The sequence below is a fragment of the Pelodiscus sinensis genome, chromosome 4 (assembly GCF_049634645.1).
Source record: "Pelodiscus sinensis isolate JC-2024 chromosome 4, ASM4963464v1, whole genome shotgun sequence".
Classification (NCBI taxonomy): Eukaryota; Metazoa; Chordata; order Testudines; family Trionychidae; genus Pelodiscus; species Pelodiscus sinensis.
The window spans coordinates 109,487,615-109,508,035 of record NC_134714.1 but is presented as its reverse complement, the minus strand read 5'-3'; the positions used below and the strand labels follow the sequence as shown (position 1 = coordinate 109,508,035).

General features: G+C 44.0%; 1 protein-coding gene across 2 annotated transcripts in view; it reads left to right on the top strand.

Moving 5' to 3' along the window:
* Positions 1-297: 297 nt before the first annotated feature.
* The window catches only part of CYP2R1 (cytochrome P450 family 2 subfamily R member 1), a 43,725-nt gene continuing 23,601 nt past the window's right edge, over positions 298-20,421 (top strand). The window contains exons 1-2 of one of the 2 annotated variants that reach the window (XM_006126301.4): positions 298-1,401; positions 19,649-19,790. In XM_006126301.4, coding sequence (XP_006126363.2) covers positions 1,189-1,401; positions 19,649-19,790 — 355 coding nt within the window. In that variant the 5' untranslated portion in view covers positions 298-1,188. The remainder of the gene's footprint in view (positions 1,402-19,648; positions 19,791-20,421) is intronic. The other variant, XM_075928023.1, reaches the window with a different exon arrangement.

The window sequence follows — 20,421 nt, the reverse complement described above, 5'->3', positions numbered from 1 at the left end:
TGCTGTGATCCAGGGATTCAGACTAAATCCTGTATATAATGGGAACCACTTCAAGCCAGGGGATGCTGCAACACTCTCCAAACCCAGAGTTCCAGCACCTGTGGAACTCCTTGCCTGAGGACGTTGTGAAGGCTAGGACTATAACAGAGTTTAAAAGAGAAGTAGATACATTCATAGAGGTTAAGTCCATCAATGGCTATTAGCCAGGATGGGTAAGAAATGATGTCCCTAGCCTGTTTGTCAGAAGGTGGAGATGGATGGCAGGAGAGAGAGAGATCGCTTTTGATCATTGCCTGTTCAGTTCACTCTCTCTGGGGCACCTGGTATTGAGCACTGTCGGCAGACAGGATACCGGGCTGGATGGACCTTTGGTCTGACCCACTATGGCCTTTCTTAAGTTCTGTACCTATGCTGCCGAGGTGCTTTATTTCTGCCTGCTTCTCCCCACTATTTGCAGGGGGCAGAGGAGCAGGCTAATTCCAGATCGGGGCTCTGTGAGCAGAGGTGACTGGTGTTTGCTGGGAGGGGCGCAGAGAGGGCCACCCAGAGGAGCACTGAAGGGCCACGTGGGGACACTTAATAATTAATGTTTCTGCAGGCGCCCAGGGGGAGAGGCACCTCCGAGTGCTGCCACCAGTCTCCTGTGCCTCTGAGGCACCACAGGGCTGTTTGCAACCAGTTGCAGCCTTTACTGCGAGCGCCGCCCCCTCGCCCCTTGAAGCAGCCCCTTGGGCCTCGGGGGAAATACGGAGGGCAGGGGGCAGGGGGCGGGACTACACAGCGGTCGCGGGGAGGACTCTCCAGCCACTGTTTGGCCTGTCGCCTACACGGGGCCAGTTACGTAACCAGCCCGCCCCGGCTTGCTGCTGCACAACGGCCAGACACCTGGTTACACGCGGTGTGGGCAGCGGGGGAGGGGCGTAACGGTGCCTCTCGCAGTAGCCCCAACCGACCTCTCCCAACGGCCGCAACCCCAACGGCCCCTGTGGAGAGCTTGAGAGATAGGGGGAAGAAGAGGCTGGGAAAGAGCCGGCCGCCGGCCGGGCTCCACCAATCACATTTGGAGTCTGCTGAGTAGCCCGGCCGCCGACCAATCGGGGCGGTCGAGGGAAGGCCGAGCCCACGTGGCGGAGCGAAGGGGCGGGGAGACGGGAGTCGGGCGCTGCCGCTGGCGGGGGCAGTGGTGCGATGTGGTCCCAGGGCCAAGTGCTCTCGGTGGGGGTGTCCGGCGCGCTCCTGCTCCTCGTGCTCTCGCTGATAGTGAGGCAGCTGCTCAAGCAGAGGCGGCCGCCTGGCTTCCCGCCGGGACCCCGGGGACTGCCCCTCATCGGCAACATCCACTCGCTGGCCAGGGAGCAGCCGCACATCTACATGAAGAAGCAAAGCCAAGTCCATGGCCAGGTAAGTCAGCACCGCCGCGCCGGCTGCCAGCCTGGGCTGCTTGGGGGAGGGGCAGGAGGGACGCACACACAGGGCTAGTCACCATGCAGGACACTTATGTCCTGGGGCGGGTCCATTGCAGCACTAATCACTATGCAGGACACCGCCTCTCAGGAGCGGGTCCATTGCACCACTAGTCACTATGCAGGACACCGCCTCTCAGGAGCGGGTCCATTGCACCACTAGTCACTATGCAGGACACCGCCTCTCAGGAGCGGGTCCATTGCACCACTAATCACTATGCAGGACACCGCCTCTCAGGAGCGGGTCCATTGCACCACTAGTCACTATGCAGGACACCGCCTCTCAGGAGCGGGTCCATTGCACCACTAATCACTATGCAGGACACCGCCTCTCAGGAGCGGGTGCATTGCACCACTAATCACTATGCAGGACACCGCCTCTCAGGAGCGGGTCCATTGCACCACTAATCACTACGCAGGACACCGCCTCTCAGGAGCGGGTGCATTGCACCACTAATCACTATGCAGGACACCGCGTCTCAGGAGCGGGTGCATTGCACCAATAATCACTATGCAGGACACCACGTCCCAGGGGCAGGTCCATTGCACCACTAGACATGGTGCAAGACACCCCATCCCGCGTGTCACCACTGTGCAGAATGTCCCACCTGAGAGGAACATCCATGGTGGCACTAGTCACTGTGCAGGATATCCCATCCTTGGGTGCATCTCTTACTCCACTAGACATTGTGCAGGAAGCTTCCATGCTGAGGTGCATCCATGATGCAACTGTTCACTGTGCAGGACATCCTGTCCTGGTGTGCTCCCATTGTGCCACTATTCACTGTGCAGGATGTCCTGCCACGTGGTGCCTCATTACATGATGCAGGAGACTCCTCCATTGGTTGTCAAGTCATGAACTCTTTATGAAGCAAAGTGGTTCTTGGTGTCAAGAGCACCAGTATTCAGAGGGCAGGACAAGTGGCCCTAGTGTTTTGTCAGCCAGGATGGAAAATGATAGTGGTAAGGCACAAAACAGATAAACAGAGGATAGGGAAAAAGGCAATCCAATTAACGGAGAAACAAAAAAAAAGAGCAGTACAATGACATCTTGCAATTGAAACCCATAGTGACCCATCCCTAGAACCTGAATAGAGCAGCCCTCGTGGAAGTGTTGAGAGAGCACCACTATTCATGGCTTAGGAAATCCCCGATGAGGATGGCAACACTACTTCTATTCAGGCTGCAGAATGACACCCTCCTCTCAAGATATGCCAAGAACAGCACTGTTCCTGGATCAGAACTCTCATCTAGTGGTGAGACCATGAGTATCCACAGTGCAGAACACAGGCTGTTGAAAATGCCATTATTCACAATAGATTAAACATTACATCTCCAGGACGAGCTCACCCAAAAGTTCTGAAGGAACTCAAATATGAAATTGCAGAACTAACTGTGGTATGTAACCTATAATGATAGGTTAAATCAACTTATGTACCCAATGACCGGAGAATAGCTAATGTGTTGCCATTTTTTAAAAAAGGCTCCAGAAATGATCCTGGCAATTATAGACCAGCCAGCCTAACTTTAATACCAAGCAAATTGGTTGAAACTGTAGTGAAGAATATCATTGTCAGACACATAGAAAAACACAATTTCATGGGCGGTGGATATGCTAAACAGGTGAAGGCAATGCCTTCCCAAACCCTCAGCCTGGTTCCACCCATTCTCCACCCCCAGAACAGCTACTGTAGGCAAACTGGGGGTGGAGTGTTGGTGCCCCCAGTGCCCGCCCTCCTAATGCTGCAGGCAGCAGAGGCTGGGACTGCACGCCGCCCGCCCTCCCCATGCTCTGGGGCTGTGGGCTGCATGCCTTTCTCCCTCTGGTGCTGGGGAGGGGCTGGTTCTGCATACTGCCCTGCCTCCCCATGGTGCTGGGGGGAGGCAGATTGGCTCCCGTGTGGGCAGGGGTTTGGGGTTTGCTTCCCCCAGCCCTATTTTCACCCATTGCCCATGCACAATTTGTTGGGGGAAGAATCAACACAGCTTTTGCAAATGGAAATCATCCCTCACCAATCTATTAGTATTTTCTGAAGGGGTTAATAAACGTGGGCAAAACTGATCCAGAGACTATAGTGTACTTGGATTTTCAGAAATAGTGTACTTGGACCTTTGACCAGGTCGCTAGCTAGAGGCTCTTAAATTAAGCAGTCATGAGATGAGGCAAGTTTCTGGATAAAAGTAGGGATATTAAAAAGCTTTTTTTTTTTTCATGTGTAACTGCTGAAATTTTGAGTGGTTACAAGTTTGCTTGGAGGTGGCTCCATGGGAACCAGTGCTGGCAGGGAGCTGGCTTTTAAAAGCTGGCTCTGCACCAGCACTGGCTCCTGCCTTCCCCCACCCCCACCCCCTTCTCCCCACAACTGGTGCCTCTGATTCAGAGGCAGCAGGACGGGTGGGATGCAGGCAGCTTCATGGGAGCCAGTGCTCGTGGGGATCCTGCTTAAAAGCCAGCTCCCCGTGAGCACTGACTCCTGCCTTCTCCCTCCGCCTCCCAATGTAGCTGTTTCTGATACAGAGGCGTGTAACCGTGAAGGTTAACCAATGATCCCAGGCTCATCGGTTAACCACTTAAATGTTTACATTGACATTCCTAGTTAAAAGACCTAAAACAGAGTAGGAATAATTGGTTTGTTTTCAGAATTCAGGGAGGTAAAGAATGGTATCCCCCAGTTATCTGTCCTGGGTCCAGTACTATGCAAAATAGTCTGAAATTACCTGGGAAAAGGGGTGAACTGTAAAGTGGCAAAGTTTGCAGAGGATACAAAATTACTCAAGATAAGTCAAGTCCAAAGCAGACTGTGAAGAGTTACAAAGGAATCACATAAAACTAGATGACTGAGCAACAAAATGGCAACTGAAATTAAATGTCGATGAATGCAAAATCATGCCCATTGGAAAACATAACCCCAATTTTAGATTAGGGTTGTAAGCAACTAGCTGACTACCCCCTAAACAAATGCATTTCAGGTAGCCGAGTAGGAACTTGACTAGTTGCTTCTGCCCCACCTTGCTACCTCTATCAGAGAGAGACACCAAGGGGGGAGCATGAGCTGGTGCTAGCCAGCTTAAAAGCTGGTTCCCTGCCCCAGCACCATCTCGGGGGGAGGGGGCAGGCATAGGGGAAATGGAGTGAGCAGGGATTGAAACAGAGCCTATGACTCTTGTACATTTCAAAGGAAGAGGCACAGAGCGGAACCATGCCAGCCCTCCCCCCTCCACCGAAATGTGGCTCCTGTACATTTCAGAGAGAGGCTGAGGGAACCCACTTCATCTCTCCCTTTGAAATATAAAAGAGCCATGAGCAGCTCCTGTACAATCCAAAGAGAGAGCGGCAGAGGGATAGCAAGCTACCCTTATTGACAAATTGAATAGTCGATAACAATTCCATTGACTACTCAATTAGCTGATTAATCAAAATTTAACATCCCTAAAGTAGATTCAAAATGATGATATATAACTATGACGTTTCCTATTCAAGAAAGAGCTCTGGGAGTCATTGTAGATAGTACTCTTGAAAACATCCACTCAATATGCAACAGCAGTCAAATAATCTAGCACTGTTTGGAACCATTTGGAAAAGGATCAGTTGTAAAACAGAAAGTAGTCATAATACCACTATGTAAATCCATGTTATGATAATATATTGAATACTGTGTGCAGTACTTCATCTCATGAAAGAAAGAATGAGAAAAGTTACAGAGAAGGGCAACAGAAATTATTAAGGGTACAGTACAACTTTTTGCATGAGAAGAGATTAAAGACTGGGAATTTTCAGCTTGGGAAAGAGACAACTAGTAGGGATATGACTAAGGTCCATAAAACTATGACTGATGTGGAAAAGATGAATAAGAAAGTCAACCAATGAATTTAATAGCAGGTTTAAAACAAAATAAAGTCATTCTTCACCTGGTGCAGTCAATGTGTGGAATTCATTGCCACTGGATGTTGGGAAGGCCAAAATTAGAAAGGGATTCAAAAAGAACTAGATAAGTTCATGGAGGATAGTCCATCAATGACTCTTAGCCAGGATGGTCAGGGATGCAACCCTTATGCTCTTTGTGTCCCTAGCTTCTTATTGCCAGAAGCTAGGAGTGGATGACAGAAAATGGATCACTTGATGATTGCCTGTTCTGTTCCTTCCCTCTGAAGCATCTTGCGTTGGCCACTGTTACACCATTGGGATGCTGTGCTGGAGCTCAGCCCCGTCCTCCTCTCCTGTGCAGCTGGGAGCCTGCGCTAGTCATGGCAATGCACAAAAAATTTTAATCTAAGCCTTCCCACCTCTGCAGCAGCACTCACTCTGTCCTACTCACGGAAGGAGAGTGTTGTGGCTGCTCTCGCTGGTGGGGACAGCGATGGGCTGGGGCTGAGTTGGTGAATGGGTGCTCAGGCTGTCATTCTGGTGGCCAGGACCACGTTGGGGGTTGGCTGCCGCTGGGGCTGAAGCTGCATTGTGGGGTGCCTGCCACCGATGTTTCAGACCTAGAACATCGGACAGATGGGCTGCTGACACAACATGTTGAAGCTGCAGCTGGGTGGGTTGGGGACAAGGGGGTATTGAAGCCACAGGTGGGTAGGTTGCTGCTGGAGGATATTGACGGTGTGGGCAGGCACGTTGGGGACCAGGATGGGCCTGCAGCCATGTTGGGAGGTGGCTGATTGGGTGGCCGCTCTGGCAGCCAAGGCCACATTGTGGGGCAGCTGCTGTTGGCATTTTGGGCCTAGCACACATGGCGGCTGGGCTGGTTGCTGCCACGGTGTGTTGAAACTGCGGCTGGGCAGGTTGCTGCCAAGGGGACGGGGTGTTGAAGCCGTGGTCAGACAGGTTGCTGCCAGGGGCTTAAAGCTATGGGTGGGTGGATTGCTGCTGGGAGGGAGAGTTGAAGACATAGGCAGGCACGTTGCTTCCAGAGTGGGGGTTGAAGCCGCAGGTGAGTTGCTGCCGAGAGGTAGGGGTTTGAATCCATGGGTGGGCAAATTGGAGATGGGGATGGGCCCGTGGCTGCTCGGGTAGCTGCTCTGGTGTGCCATAGGTTGCCGAACCGTGACTCAGAGACTTATGTGCTGCTTAAAGTATCTAACTACAAGTCTGAGATTGGAGAACTCAGCAAGGCAAAGCAAGGCCAAGGATCACACTAAGCGGTACAATCTGCATCTTAATTTATTTATTAATGAAGCTGCTATAAGGACTATTATTGACTTTAAAAAGTATCAGTGGCACACAGACCCATAAATAGAAGTGAATAAGTTAAATCTTGGCATGCCATGTCTGAGAGCTAGCTGACCCCTGAGCTAGATGGACCATTGGTCTGACTCAGTATGGCATTTCTTATGTTAATACACAGATGCTCCCATTCATGGCACATCAAAGTTGTGTAAAGAGCACTGCTACTTATCACAAGATTTTTCTCCTCAGGCTATTGAGAGTACCACTATTCACAGTACAGAAGGCCCCTGGAGAGAGTCACAAGTGCCTCTATTTATGTTATAGGACACCCCTCTTGGAGGACAGTCTGTCAAATCCCACTCCTTACATTGTGGCATGTCTAGCTATGGGCTAGAGAGTGTTGAGGGTACTCTTCACAGTATAATCAACTTTGGGGTATGTAGATACCACTGCTACTTACAGCACAGTAAGTTTTTATCTCTGGTATTAATACTGGCCTCAAACACTGTGCAGCATGCCTGGATGCTGGGGGCCATCCAGTCCAACACCAAACACGGTACAGTCTGACTTATGGCTAGGTACTGAAACCACTGCTAAACATGATTTGTACACTATAGTATAGGGTATTGTGACCTTAGTTATATGTAATACTGTGCACAATGTTTTGACGCATGCAGTAGAATACCTAAGTGTAGGATAGGGAGACCTCCATTATTCCCAAGAAGATGCAGCTCAACTTTACATAGGACACATCATGTACTGGTTTGAAGATCTTGGCAAAAAGTGAGCACAAGGTGACACATGTGACAAAGTGAGCACATGTGACACAGTTACATGCAGGGTGCAGCGGGGGTACCTAGTAGAAAGGAGGGGGGTCAAGGGGCTCCCCACCCCCAGACCAATCATGGTCTGTAGGTGAGGTAGCCCAGAAGCATACTGGCCCTGCCCCTTCCAGGTGGCCCGGGGGCACTTCAGAACTTTTTGAAGTGGCCCCCAGCCAAAAATTATAGCCCACCCCTATTCTAGTGTCTCATGGAACATGTGTTTTGGTGGTCACATTTCATCTATGTGATATCCATACTGGCCATGGGTAGAGGCCCGGCTTACAGCAACCCTCTCAAAATGACAATTTGGCATGTAACAACTTAAATATCTTGGATAGCTTTTGGGAAATGGCTAAACCCATTCTCTTCTGAATAAGAGAGAATTCTTGAAGAAAACCCTGGTCCCCAAGACCAAGAAGCAAGTGTGAGTGGTTTCTAGAATTGACAAATTCTCATTTATTTGTTGCACATTTTGCCACACTAGCAACATCTTTGACTTACAAAGGCATTCACAGAAGTGATACAATAGACAAGGGAGCATAAGGCAGTCTTTGAAAACATAAAGGATATTTTATGGAAGCAACTATGCTGCAGCACCCAGACTTCTGGCTACCATTTATTCTTCAAACAGACGCATCAGAAGTTGGTCTGGAAGTTGTATTAGCATACAACTGCCAAGAAGTGTGTCGTGGGTTACACTCACCACTAGTGTGACTTCTCCCTGGTCACTCTGGGGATTAGCTCTCACCTAGCATTGTGTTCTTCTCTGGTGGTGCCTTGCCCATCATCATCTTATCCTTTTCGCTCCAGAAACTACAGGCTTCTTTTCGTGATTTGGCCTTCTGGCCCGCTCCATGATTCCCCCTACTAAAGTATATAACCAAGTCTTTCCAGAACAAATCAACCCAGGCAGTCTACTGTGCTCTGCTCATTCAATGCCACGTCCCCAGGGGCTAGTAGGGGAACCCAGGCTCAGGGAATACGTATGGTGACTATGGCCTCTCAAAGTGGATGCAAGCAATGAAAGACACCAGTTCATGCATCACATGATAGTATTTGGCGCTTCAGTCCTGTGCATTCTTAATATGCCATCAATAAGGAATACAACATGGAAATATGGATTTATTTTCAGAGGAAGGAACAGGAGAGGAGACCCAGGGATCCATGTGGGATGAGGTGTACCCTTGCTCCCTGTTGGAGTCCCCAAAGCCTTGGCACACCCTACCATGAAAAGGTGGCCCTGCTGGAAGGGAAGAGCTGTGAGTTCATACTGCTAGGAGATGACTAAAGAAATCTTTCACCAGCAGCTGCAGTAGAACTAGTGAGAGTTGGTCTACCAGAACATAGAAAGTCTAATTGGCCCTGATGAAAAGGGATAGCTTCTTCTGTTATGGGTCAGTCGTAGGTAAAGCCAGGACAGTGGAGGAAGACTCCCTGCTGTAACCCAGGTAGCCTAATCTTGATAGCACTGGCCATGGATCTCTGTGAAGAGTTACCGTTTATATTATGGACTTAAATGCCCGGGTGTGTCTTTTGAGTTGAGATCTTCTGTTATCCCTGGAAGGGATCAGGACTGAGATCTGGACTGGCTGGAAGAACCAGGCATGGGGACACTGGAGAGGATAAGTCTCTGCCATAGAATCACAGAATACTAGAATGGGAAAGGACCTTGAGAGGTCATCGAGTCCAGTCCTCTGCCCTCATGACAGGACCCAGTACCATCTAGACCACCCCGATAGACATCTATCTAACCCGCTCTTAAATATCTCCAGAGATGGAGATTCTACAACCTCCCTAGGCAACTTATTCCAGTGTTTATCCACCCTGACAGGAAAATTTTCATAATGTCTAACCGAAACATCCCTTGCTGCAGTTTAAGCCCATTGCTGCTTCTCCTATCCTCAGAAGCCAACGAGAATAATTTTTCTCCCCCCTCCTTGTGACATCCTTTTAGATACCTGAAAACTGCTATATCCTCCTCTCAGTCTTATCCTTTCCAAACTAAACAAGCCCAGTTCTTTCAATCTTCCTTCTTAGGTCATGTTCTCTAGACCTTTAATCATTCTTGTTGCTCTTCTCTGGACCCTCTCCAATTTCTCCACATCTTTTTTGGAATGTGGTGCCCAGAACTGAACACAGTACTCTAATTGAGGCCTAATCAGTGCAGAGTAGAGTGGAAGAATGACTTGCTTACAGCACTCCTGTTCATGCATCCCAGAATCATGTATGTTTGGTTTTTTTGCAACAGCGCCACACTGTTGGCTCATATTTAGCTTATGGTCCACTATGACCCCATGATCCCTTTCTACAGTACTCCTTCCTAGATAGTCGCTTCTCATTCTGTATGTGTGAAACTGATTGTTCCTAAGTGGAGTACTCTGCATTTGTCCTTATTAAACTTCAACCTATTTACCTCAGACCATTTCTCTAGTTTGTTCAGATCATTTTGAATTATGATCCTATCCTCCAAAGCTCTTGACACCCGTCCCAGCTTTGTATCACCTGCAAACTTAATAAGCATACTCTCTACACCCTCATCTAAATTGTTGATGAAGATATTGAACAGAACCAGTCCCAAAATAGACTCCTGCGGAACCCCACTTGTTATGCCCTTCCAGCATGACTATGAACTGTTGTTAACTTCTGAGAATGGTTATCCAGCCAGTTATGAATCCACCTTATAGTAGCCCCATATAAGTTGAATTTGCCTAATTTATTGATAAGAAGATCATGCGAGACCATATCAAATGCCTTACTAAAGTCTAGGTATATCACATCCACTGCTTCTCCCTTATCCACAAGACTCATCCTATCAAAGAAAGCTATCAGATTGGTTTCACATGGTTTGTTCTTTACAAATCCAGGCTGGCTGTTACCTGTCACTTTATTATCTTCCAGGTATTTGCAGATGAATTCCTTAATTACTTGCTCCACTGTCTTTTCTGGCACAGAAGTTAAACTGACTGGCCTGTAGTTTCCTGGGTTGGTCTTATTTCCCTTTTTATAGATGGGCACTAAATTTTCCCTTTTCCAGTTTTCTGTAATCTCTCCCATCTTCCATGATTTTTCAAAGATAATAGAGGAGGTATCTGAGCCTTTAGCTATCAGACATGTAACTTTTCTTAGTGATTTTTAACTTTTTTTTTAATTTTATCTTCTAAACCTACCCCATTTCCACTAGTATTCACTATGTTAGGCATTCCTTCATCATCGAACTTCTTGGTGAAGACTGAAACGAAGTCATTAAGCACCTCAGCTATTTCCAAGTTTCTTGTTACTGTTTCTCCCTCCTCACTGAGCAATGGGCCTACCCTGTCCTTGGTCATGATCACTTTCACCCAAGCTGCCTTCCACTTTCAAATTCTCAACCAGTTCCTCCCTATTTGTTAAAGTCAAATCTAGAACAGCTTCCCCCCGGTAGCTTTTTCAACCTTCTGAAATAAAAAAATTGTTTTCAATGCAGTCCAAGAACTTATTGGATAGTCTGTGCCCCGCTGTGTTAATTTCCCGACATATGTCTGGGTAGTTGAAGTCCCCTATCACCACCAAATCCTGAGCTTTGGATGATTTTGTTAGTTGCTTAAAAAAAGCCTCATCCACCTCTTTTACCTGGGCAGGTGGTATGTAGTAGACCCCAGCATGACATCACTCTTGTTTTTTACCCCTTTTAATCTAACCCAGAGACTCTCAATATGTCTGTCTCCTACGTCCATCTCCACCTCAGTCCAAGTGTATACATTTTGAATATCCAAGGCAACACCGCCTCCCTGTTAACCCCACCTATCCTGCCTTCCTGTTTAGCCCACCTATCCTGCCTGAGTAAACTGTACCCTTCTATACCAATATTCCAATTATATGTATTATCCCACCAAGTCTCTGTGATACCAACTATGTCATAGTTGTGTTTGTTTATTAACATTTCAATTTCTTCCTGCTTATTACCCATACTTCTTGCATTTGTATATAGGCATCTAAGATACTGATTTGATCTTGCTTCGCAGTTCTGTCTTGTCCCGCCTTTTTCTCTGCTATTACAGCCCACGCTCCCTCCCATTTTGGACCCATCTTCCAGGTCTCCATGTTCTTCACTTACCCATGGGCTTTGGTCACCTGCTCCCATCAAACCTAGTTTAAAGCCCTCCTCACTAGGTTAGCCAGTCTGCATCCAAATACAGTCTTTCCCTTCCTCAAAAGGTAAACCCCACCCCTGCTTAGAAGTCCTTGCCATGATCGAGGAAGCCAGAGCTCTCCTGGTGGCAACATCTTCACAGTCAGCTATTCACCTCCAGGATGCACCTGTCTCTGCCTTGGCCCCTTCCTTTGACAGGAAGGACTGAAGAGAATACCACTTGTGCACCAAACTCCCTCACCCGTACTCCCAGAGCCCTGTAGTCACTCTTGATCTGCTCAATGTCACTTGTTGCAGTATCATTAGTGTCCACATGGATGAGTAGCATGGGGTAGTAGTCAGAGGGCCGGATAATCCTTGACAGTGCCTCCATAATGTCTCAGATATGGGCACTTGGCAGGCAGCATACCTCCTGAGATGACATGTCAGGGCGACGGATGGGTGCCTCCATCCCCTTGGGAATAGAGTCTCCGACCACCACTACCCTATGTTTCCTTCTCGCAGTGGTGGCAGCAGACCTCCCAGCCTTGGGAGTACAAGGCTTCTCCTCTGCCGAGTCAGCTGTGTAACACTGTTCAAAAAACAAACAAAAAATAGCATCATTCTGGGTTGTATTAGCAGGAGTGTTAAGCAAGACAACTCCACTCCATACTGATAAGGCCTTAGCTAGAGTACTGTGTCCAGTTCTTGGTGCCACATTCAGGTAAGAGTTGGACAAACTGGAGTACCTCTAAAGGAGAGCAACAAAAATGGTTAAAGGTCTAGTAAACATGACCTAAGAAGAAATACTGAAAAAAATGGGTTTGTTTAGTTTGGAGAGTGGAGGGACATGATCATGGTTTTGAAGTACCTAAAAGGTTTTTACAAGGAGGAGAGTGAAAAATTGTTCTTGCTAACTTTTGAGGATAGGACAAGAAGCAAAAGGGCTTAAATTGCAGCAAGGGAGGTTTACTACGGGTTGGATATTAGGCAAAAAGTTTGTAACTGTCAGGATAGTTAAGCAAATTGGAACAAGTTGCTTAGGAAGGTTTTGGAATCTCCATCATTGGATGTTGTTAAGACCTGTTAGACAAACACATGTCAGGAATGGTCTAGTTAATCCTTAGTCCCACCTGGAGTCCCAGGAACTGGACTAGATGACCTATTGAAGTCCTTTCCAGTCTTACACTTCTGTGATTCTATGGTAGGAATTGATTGTGAAGGACTTCCTTAAAAGTAAATAAGTGGTTTCTGTTTGATACAAAAGTGAAGGGGAAACCATTCTGAGTGTTGGTGCAAAGATTCAAAGGATGGGGGACTTGGCCAAAGTGACAGGCTAGGAAAATGATCTTTGCACCAGCACTCTGAATGGATATAAGCAGGGCATTTGCCCAGGCCAGAGAGAAAGATGCTGCTGTAATTGGAACATGAGATAATGAGCATGCATGGCTACACATGTGGTCTGGGGACATTCTTTAAAGAGGGATCCCCTTGGTAGCCTGTGCAGAATGTTAATATAGCCTTGGGTTGACCTGTCTGTTGGCCTGCTCACTCCATCAGCTTCCCATTTAGTGATCCCTAGATTCAGTAGTGGAGAGAAAGGAGGAGATGGTGCCCCTTTTTATATGCACAAGTCACAGGGCCACAGCAGCGTATATTCTTATTTAAGAGAAGCACATTATTATAAATAGCAGCAGCTGAATATATTGTCAGTTTCACTGAAGGCCATTTTATTCCAAAACAATCTTTCATTTGATTGTTGCTTTTTCCTCCACAACAGTGCTTACTGGACCCTCAGATTTATAGTATCTTAACAATACATTATACTTAAGCAGATAGTCTGTTGCTTAACAAGTTAATGACATGATAGCTTTATTTAATTTTCTCAGTATTTGTTATTTTAAAAACGCTTAAATGCTAGTAACAAAAAAGTCTTTTTAATTTTACATGCTCTATTGACATGTTAGCCAATAGTGCCCTGAAAGTGGAAACTCTTGCTTAAATAGTAAGATTGAGTTTCAGAAGTCAGTATTGGCGGATCACAGTATTGGCTCTGACATTCTTCAGGAACTGGAAAGTGTGCAAAGATATATTTAGTAGACAAATTTATTTGAGCTTCACTTTCACAAAAGTACTGAGCACATGTAATTCTCAGATTCATTCCTGGAATAATTATTTCTCTAGACCAGTTTTTGATATTAAAGATTATTAGAAACTTTGATTTGTCGTATGATTTATTGATCTAGGACAGTGTTTCTTAAACTTTTTAAGACCAAGGAACACCAAACAATTTTTTTAAATGAGGAACACTAAGGATTTTTTATTGATTTAAAAAAAAAAAAGAGGGAGAGAGACACGAGGGCTGGGGAAAATTGTCAAAAAAAGGAGGGGGGAGTTATTAAACAACAACAAAAAATCACTTGCCCCTGTAAAGGCAGCCATTTTGAACTCCGTTCTCTGTGGCACACCTCCGACTGCCTCATGGCACACTGGTATGCCATGGAACACAGTTTAAGAAGACTGATCTAGGAGATACAGGGTAGATAAATATAAATGATATAAAAATAAAGTGGATTTTTTGATTAAATGCTTTTTGAGGAAAATATCTAAAGATAGTTTTAATTAAGATACATAGGGATTATAAATTCTAATTCTATAGTATGAGACATATATTCATGTAATATTTAAGAAACGTTTTGTAAATGAGTTCCAGTAGTTCATGGATTAGAAACCCAATTTTATGGGGTTCCAGAGGCTTTTATATAGATTATTTAGGTTAATCTTTTTATCTACCCAATGGGACTCAGTGCTCAGTCTAGAAGACACCATCAGTGATGCTTAGCTTTGTAGCTCTCAAACTGTGGATTTGTGTCCCCAGAGATAACATGCATGTTAACAGAAAAATGTAGATAGATAGATGATAGATCTCAATCCTATTATTCCTCTGCAAATTTCTATACACAGAATCAAGCCCTTACCTCTCTCTAAAAGTGCAAAGTTTCAAAAAGTTCAATGAACAGAAGATTGTTGAGGTGGAATCTGGATGAGGAGAAGAAGTCTGGAGATAAATGCGAGAAGAGAGGAACAGGCAATAGAAACAAAAGTGAAACTGTTTGAGCAGCATATTTGAGAAGTCTTGAGGTCTGAGTGTAGCTTTCATTGATTTGAGATCTATATCATTTTCTCACTAGAAAGGAAAAACCTGTAATGGCAGCAGGTTGTTAAAGAGACCCAATATTGGAACTTTAATGAAGTTCCTCTACCTGTGAGTAAACCAGACATACGTGCAAAATGCAAACTGTGCAACAAAGAAATGCAAGGCCTAGTTGACGGAATGAAACATTATAAGAAGTGTTCCTTCTCAAGAGGAAGCTGCGTTGAAGACTATGAAAGGAACGTGTCTGAACATGCAGGATCTTCAGGTTGTAACTTTTTAATGTCATACTTCTTTCATAAGGACTACCTGTTTTCTTTCTTGGCTATTCTTGAATTCTCATGTTTGAGCAAAAAAACATAGTTGTTACTCTATGATACTATCATTTTTGGTGCAATTGTGACAAAAAATAAATAGCTCAAATAGGCAGGTCATCCTTTTAAAATTTCATCTTTAAAGCAGTACTGAATGTCATTGAATACAATGACTAATACTAAATGAGCCAAATGGTAATAATGAAATAACTTAATTGACTTATTTTGCTTAGGAGACTCCAGCCTCATCATACAGGATTCTGAAGACTGTCCACCTTCAAGATCACCATCATTTTCTGTAGTTTTAGACTTATCTGTCAGTGATAGTGTTTCATTCATTCACATCATGTAAAGTATGTCACATAGCCACATTATATCACCTGTAGCAAAAAGAAAAAAAACCTCCATCCAGAAGCAATCAGATAAGTTTGTGATATGAACCAGCAGATTACAAAAAGGGGTAATTGGTGGGAAAATTGCCTGGTTTGTTTATGCAACAGAACTCTCCTTTCCATTTGATTGAGAACCCACATTCATTAACATGGTTCAGTCATTAAGACCAGGATACAGTCAATCCAACAAATTGCTGGATAGAGTGTATAAAAGAGAAATTGAACAGTGTGCAAAAAGTCCAAAGGGAAAAAATTGTTAATCTGAGTCTTTATGGGTGGAGCAATGTCCACAATGATACTGTGCATGTGCAATGATAGAAGAAGGAAATGTCTTTCTTACAGAAACAGTTGATACATTAGGAAATGCGCACCCAGGTGAATACTCACAAGAAGTGGCAGTAAAAGTAAACGGTAGGGGGGGAAAAAAAATCAAAAGTCTAGTAAGCAACTTTATCACAATGCTGTAAATGCATCCACGATGAGAAGAAATTTAAAAGAGATCCAAGCTAGTAACATGGTTACAATGCACTTCCTAGCCAAAGACTTCAGAGTTCCAGAAATAGAGGCTAATGTTGTTGAAATGGCAAAATACTTTGCAGCAGCTGCTCTGAAAAAAGTGGGAACTAAGCTAACTCTCCCATAGGACATGCAATGAAACTCAGTAGTGGACTCTTTTAAGCACTATATCAAGAACTGACCTAATCTGATGACAGTTTGTGAACAAAATCATGAAAAAAATAGATGGCACTATTACCGGCAAAGTTCTCAACACTGGGCTTAAGAGAAATGTTGAACACATGTTGAGTTACCCTGAAACCTATTTCTATAGCCTTGAACAAAATGCAGGGAAATAGCTGTTTTATTGCTGATCCTGTTGAAATTTGGAAGGAACTGAGTGAAATCTTAAAAAGAGAAATATGCAATGACAGAGTTAAATAATGAGCATTAAACAAACAAATGGGACAAGCACTATCTCCAGTTCATTTTCTTGCAAATATTTTCAATACTTGGTACCAAGATCAAACCTTAACTGCTAAAGAAGAGGAGTTGGCAATGAAACGGACATCCAGCAATCATCCCACCATAATACCAACTACAGCCTCTCTCCGACTTACGAACCGGTTACCTACCAAGCAATTGATCGTAACTCGGTTTGTTCGTAAGTCGGACCCCATAGAGTTACACGCGACTGTGCTGTTTGTAAGCACGGATCGTGTTCGTAACTCGGGGTCCACCATTTACGACAGCTTCGGTTGTAACTGCGAACGGTCTTAAGTCGGCCGTTCGCAACTCAGGGACCGGCTGTATAATAAACTTGAGAACTAAGGGTGAACCGTTAAAAAATTTATATATATATATATTAATTTGCTGATGTTGTTTTAAAGAAAGTCACACCAGTGAACTGGTGGAAGTCACGTAAGCACTTAGATTCAGAGACGCTTGAAGTGATGATCTCACTTTTAACAGCAGTAGCTTCTTCTGCTAGTGTAGAAAGAATATTTTCTTCCTTTGGACTAATTCATTCCAAATTGAGAAATTGTTTGGGGCCTGAAAAAGCAGGAAAGTTTTTCTTTTCTAGATTATGAACCAATAGGAAGCTGAAGATGACTGAGTTTGCTTCAGAAACCAATCTTTTAAATTTCTCATGTTGACCTGGCTGACAATCTATTTAATTTTAAATATTTCATTTAACTGTTTTAGTTTAAAAAAAATTAACAAAAGCAAACTTGATTTTTTTTAAAAACTTGAATGTTTTAACTAAATTAAAAAATGTATATGCTTATTTGTTAAAATATCATATGTTTGCTTTTGAAGAAAAAAATCCAGAATGCATAACGTTGTTGTTTTAGTTAAATAAAACAATTCAGATGTCTGCCTGGTGATGTTCTCTTCCTAATACAGCATGGCAAGAAAATCCTCTAGATGAATTGAATATAGTTCACTAACTAATGACTTAATAAATACGTGTTTCAATTACTTTTGGTAAATGAATTAACCAAACACTCATTCATTTTCTGATATAACTGTAAAACTAATCTGAAAAGTTTTCAAAATAAATCAGGGTATGTCTACACTTGCACCCTCTTTCAATAGAGGGATGCAAATGAAGATATTCAAAATTGCAAATGAAGCCGGGAATTACATATCCCATGCTTCATTTGCATAATCATGTTATGACGCTATTTCGAAATAGCGCTATTTCGAAATACAAAACGCGGTGTAGATGCAGTTATTTAGGGAGAACACCCTTCTTCCGAAATAACTGTTAAACCTCATTGTAAGAGGAATAAGGGTTATTTCGAGAGAAGGGTTTTCATTCAAAATAACTGCATTTTAACAGCGTCTGTTATTTTGAAATAGCGCTATTTTGAAATAGCGCCTGAACGTGATTATGCAAATGAAGCATGGGATACTTAAATCCCGGCTTTATTTGCATTTTTGAATGTCTTCATTTGCATCCCTCTCATGAAAGAGGGTGCAAGGGTAGACATACCCTCACAGTTTAAAAATGTATAATGTGGACCTTCTAAAAATGAAACCTACATCTATCTCTGAGTTGTGAAGAAAATGTATTAAGGTTATAACAACTTACAAGAATGCACTTTTATGTAGAAAACCTTGATTACATTGAGTCTTCCTAACTAGTGAGTTAAATCATGAATTAAATCTTGATTTAAATCAAATCAGAAATTTCTAGTATATAAAGTAATTATAATTTGTGTACTCATTAGCATTTTATGTCTGGGGAATAAAGAGCGCATATTTTCACCTTTTACAATCTTGTATTTTCTCACTTGGCAAATGTTGATCGTCGTCTTGCATTTTAAAAATCTAAATGAATACAGGTTTAACCTCTGTGGTCTGGGACACTCTGGTCTGGCAAAATCCGTAGTACGGAAGGACCACTGATGTTGCAGGACTAGAGAGCCCCAGCAGCAGAGGTTGCCAGAAGCTCAGAATAGAGATAGCCAATGGGGCACCAGAGCCTGTAGTCAGTGGGACAGGGAAGCTGGTGACAGGGGCTGAATCTAATGGAGCAATGGAACCTGCAGCTGTAGGGCCACCTAGAAGCTCTGGCTGGGCTGCCGTGAGGCCAGTGGGGCTACTGGAAGTTCCAGTGGGGTCACTGGGAACTCCAGCAGGCTTGCCACAACTTGTGGAGCTGGGAGCTCTGGCAAAGCTTGCAGAACTAGTAGACTGGGGAGAGGAGTCTAGCCGGGAGCCTGGTACCCCCCTCCTAAAACTCCTATGGTCTGGAAAACTCCTTTGTCTGAGACAGAGTCGGACCAGGGAGACATAACCTTTAATTAATTAATTTTTCTTTTTCCTTTTCTTTTCCTCATATGGGGTGCTAATAGAGATTGAGATGTCAACAGAAACAGTGCTTGAATGAACTGATAACTTAAAAATCAGTAAGTCACTGGGCCCAGATGTTATACATCCAAGATATCTAAAGCTGTGGTCACCAACAGGTCGATTGCGATCGACTGGTCAATTGCGAGTCGTTCTGTCTGCCCTGCCCCCATTTCCCTCCCACCCTCGAGAAGCCCCACTACTTACCTCAAGTGAAAATGGAGGTAGTGTTGGCTTCCTGGGGATGGACAGAAGTCCCACAGCTTAGCACCACTTCCGGCGATTCTGGAAGTGCGCTAGCTGCTCTGCCGGGTGTACTGCGGGAGGGAGCATTGGCTACCTGCACCGCACAGGAGGGGTGAGTCAGCCCCGGGGGAGGCATGCGCGGGTTACATAGGCATTGCGATGAAGTCTCTTCTCACTTGTAGAGATGGTTCCTGCAAATTAGAGATGGAGATAGTTTAGGGAAGCTTGCCTGGCACACTTATTCTGTGAGTAAATGAAACTCATTATAAACAGAGGACTTCATAGGACTATCAATTCAATATCTTTCTATTAACTTCTAATGTTTATATTGCAAGAGTATTTATAAGTGTCAGACTGAATTACAGTCCAATTATAGTTAGTACTTTTCAAAAAAATACATACAGAGAACTGATTCCAGCCTTAAAGAATTTACAAGCTAAAATTCAGGGGAGAAAAGATTATCCTGAACAATGTTTGTACTTACAATCTGGAAACAGCTTAAGAAATATGTATTGTAGTGATGCTTAGTTCTACTTTTTCAGTATTTATTTCGTTACTTATTCTTGAAAATGCCTTGCAGTTTAATTTTACAAGTGCCCTCTTTTCATTTGTTCTTTTCAAAGATTTTCAGTCTTGATCTTGGAGGTATATCTGCTATTGTACTGAATGGTTATGATGCCATAAAAGAATGCCTGGTTCATCAAAGTGAAGTTTTTGCAGATAGACCACCTCTTCCTTTGTTCAAAAAGCTGACAAATATGGGAGGTATGTTTTGCTGTCATGAAAGGGAAGATAATATTTTGTTATAAGATGTCGGCTCTCTAGGATTTGGAAGTTATGCTTTTCTAAAGCTCTTTGCTTTCTCTGTTCCTTATTCTTTTATTTGCCTTGCACAAAAATTGTTTAATTATCTTTACTTGTTTGTATCTACCTCAAAGATTAACTTTATCCAGGTGCATTTAGCAACTGTTTTGACCCATTATGAATTAGTTAAAGATAGACCAGTTTTATATGGAGCTTGGCACTTTTGAAATGTCCTAAGTTGTGAGATGTTGATGTGATCTTTATGAGGCTGAAAGAGATTTTTTTGTGAGCACTCAGTATCTGTGATCTCAAGTCTCTCATTTTCCTGGTGGCAATAACTTCAGCTCATAGTTGTATTAACTTTGGGATTTATTGACTGTTACTCTTTATTCCAAATTCTACATGGACAAAATGGTGCAGTAGTCTCATTTGAGAGTCTTCTCCAAGGTGATGAGTTCTGCCTTTATAAATCTAGATCAGTATGCAGGGTTAGGAATGGTAGGCCATGTTCACACACTGACCATCAAAAGGTCTTAGTGTTTCAATCTGGAGTGGGATAGACTTTTTTAAGAGTTTATCTAACATTTTATTT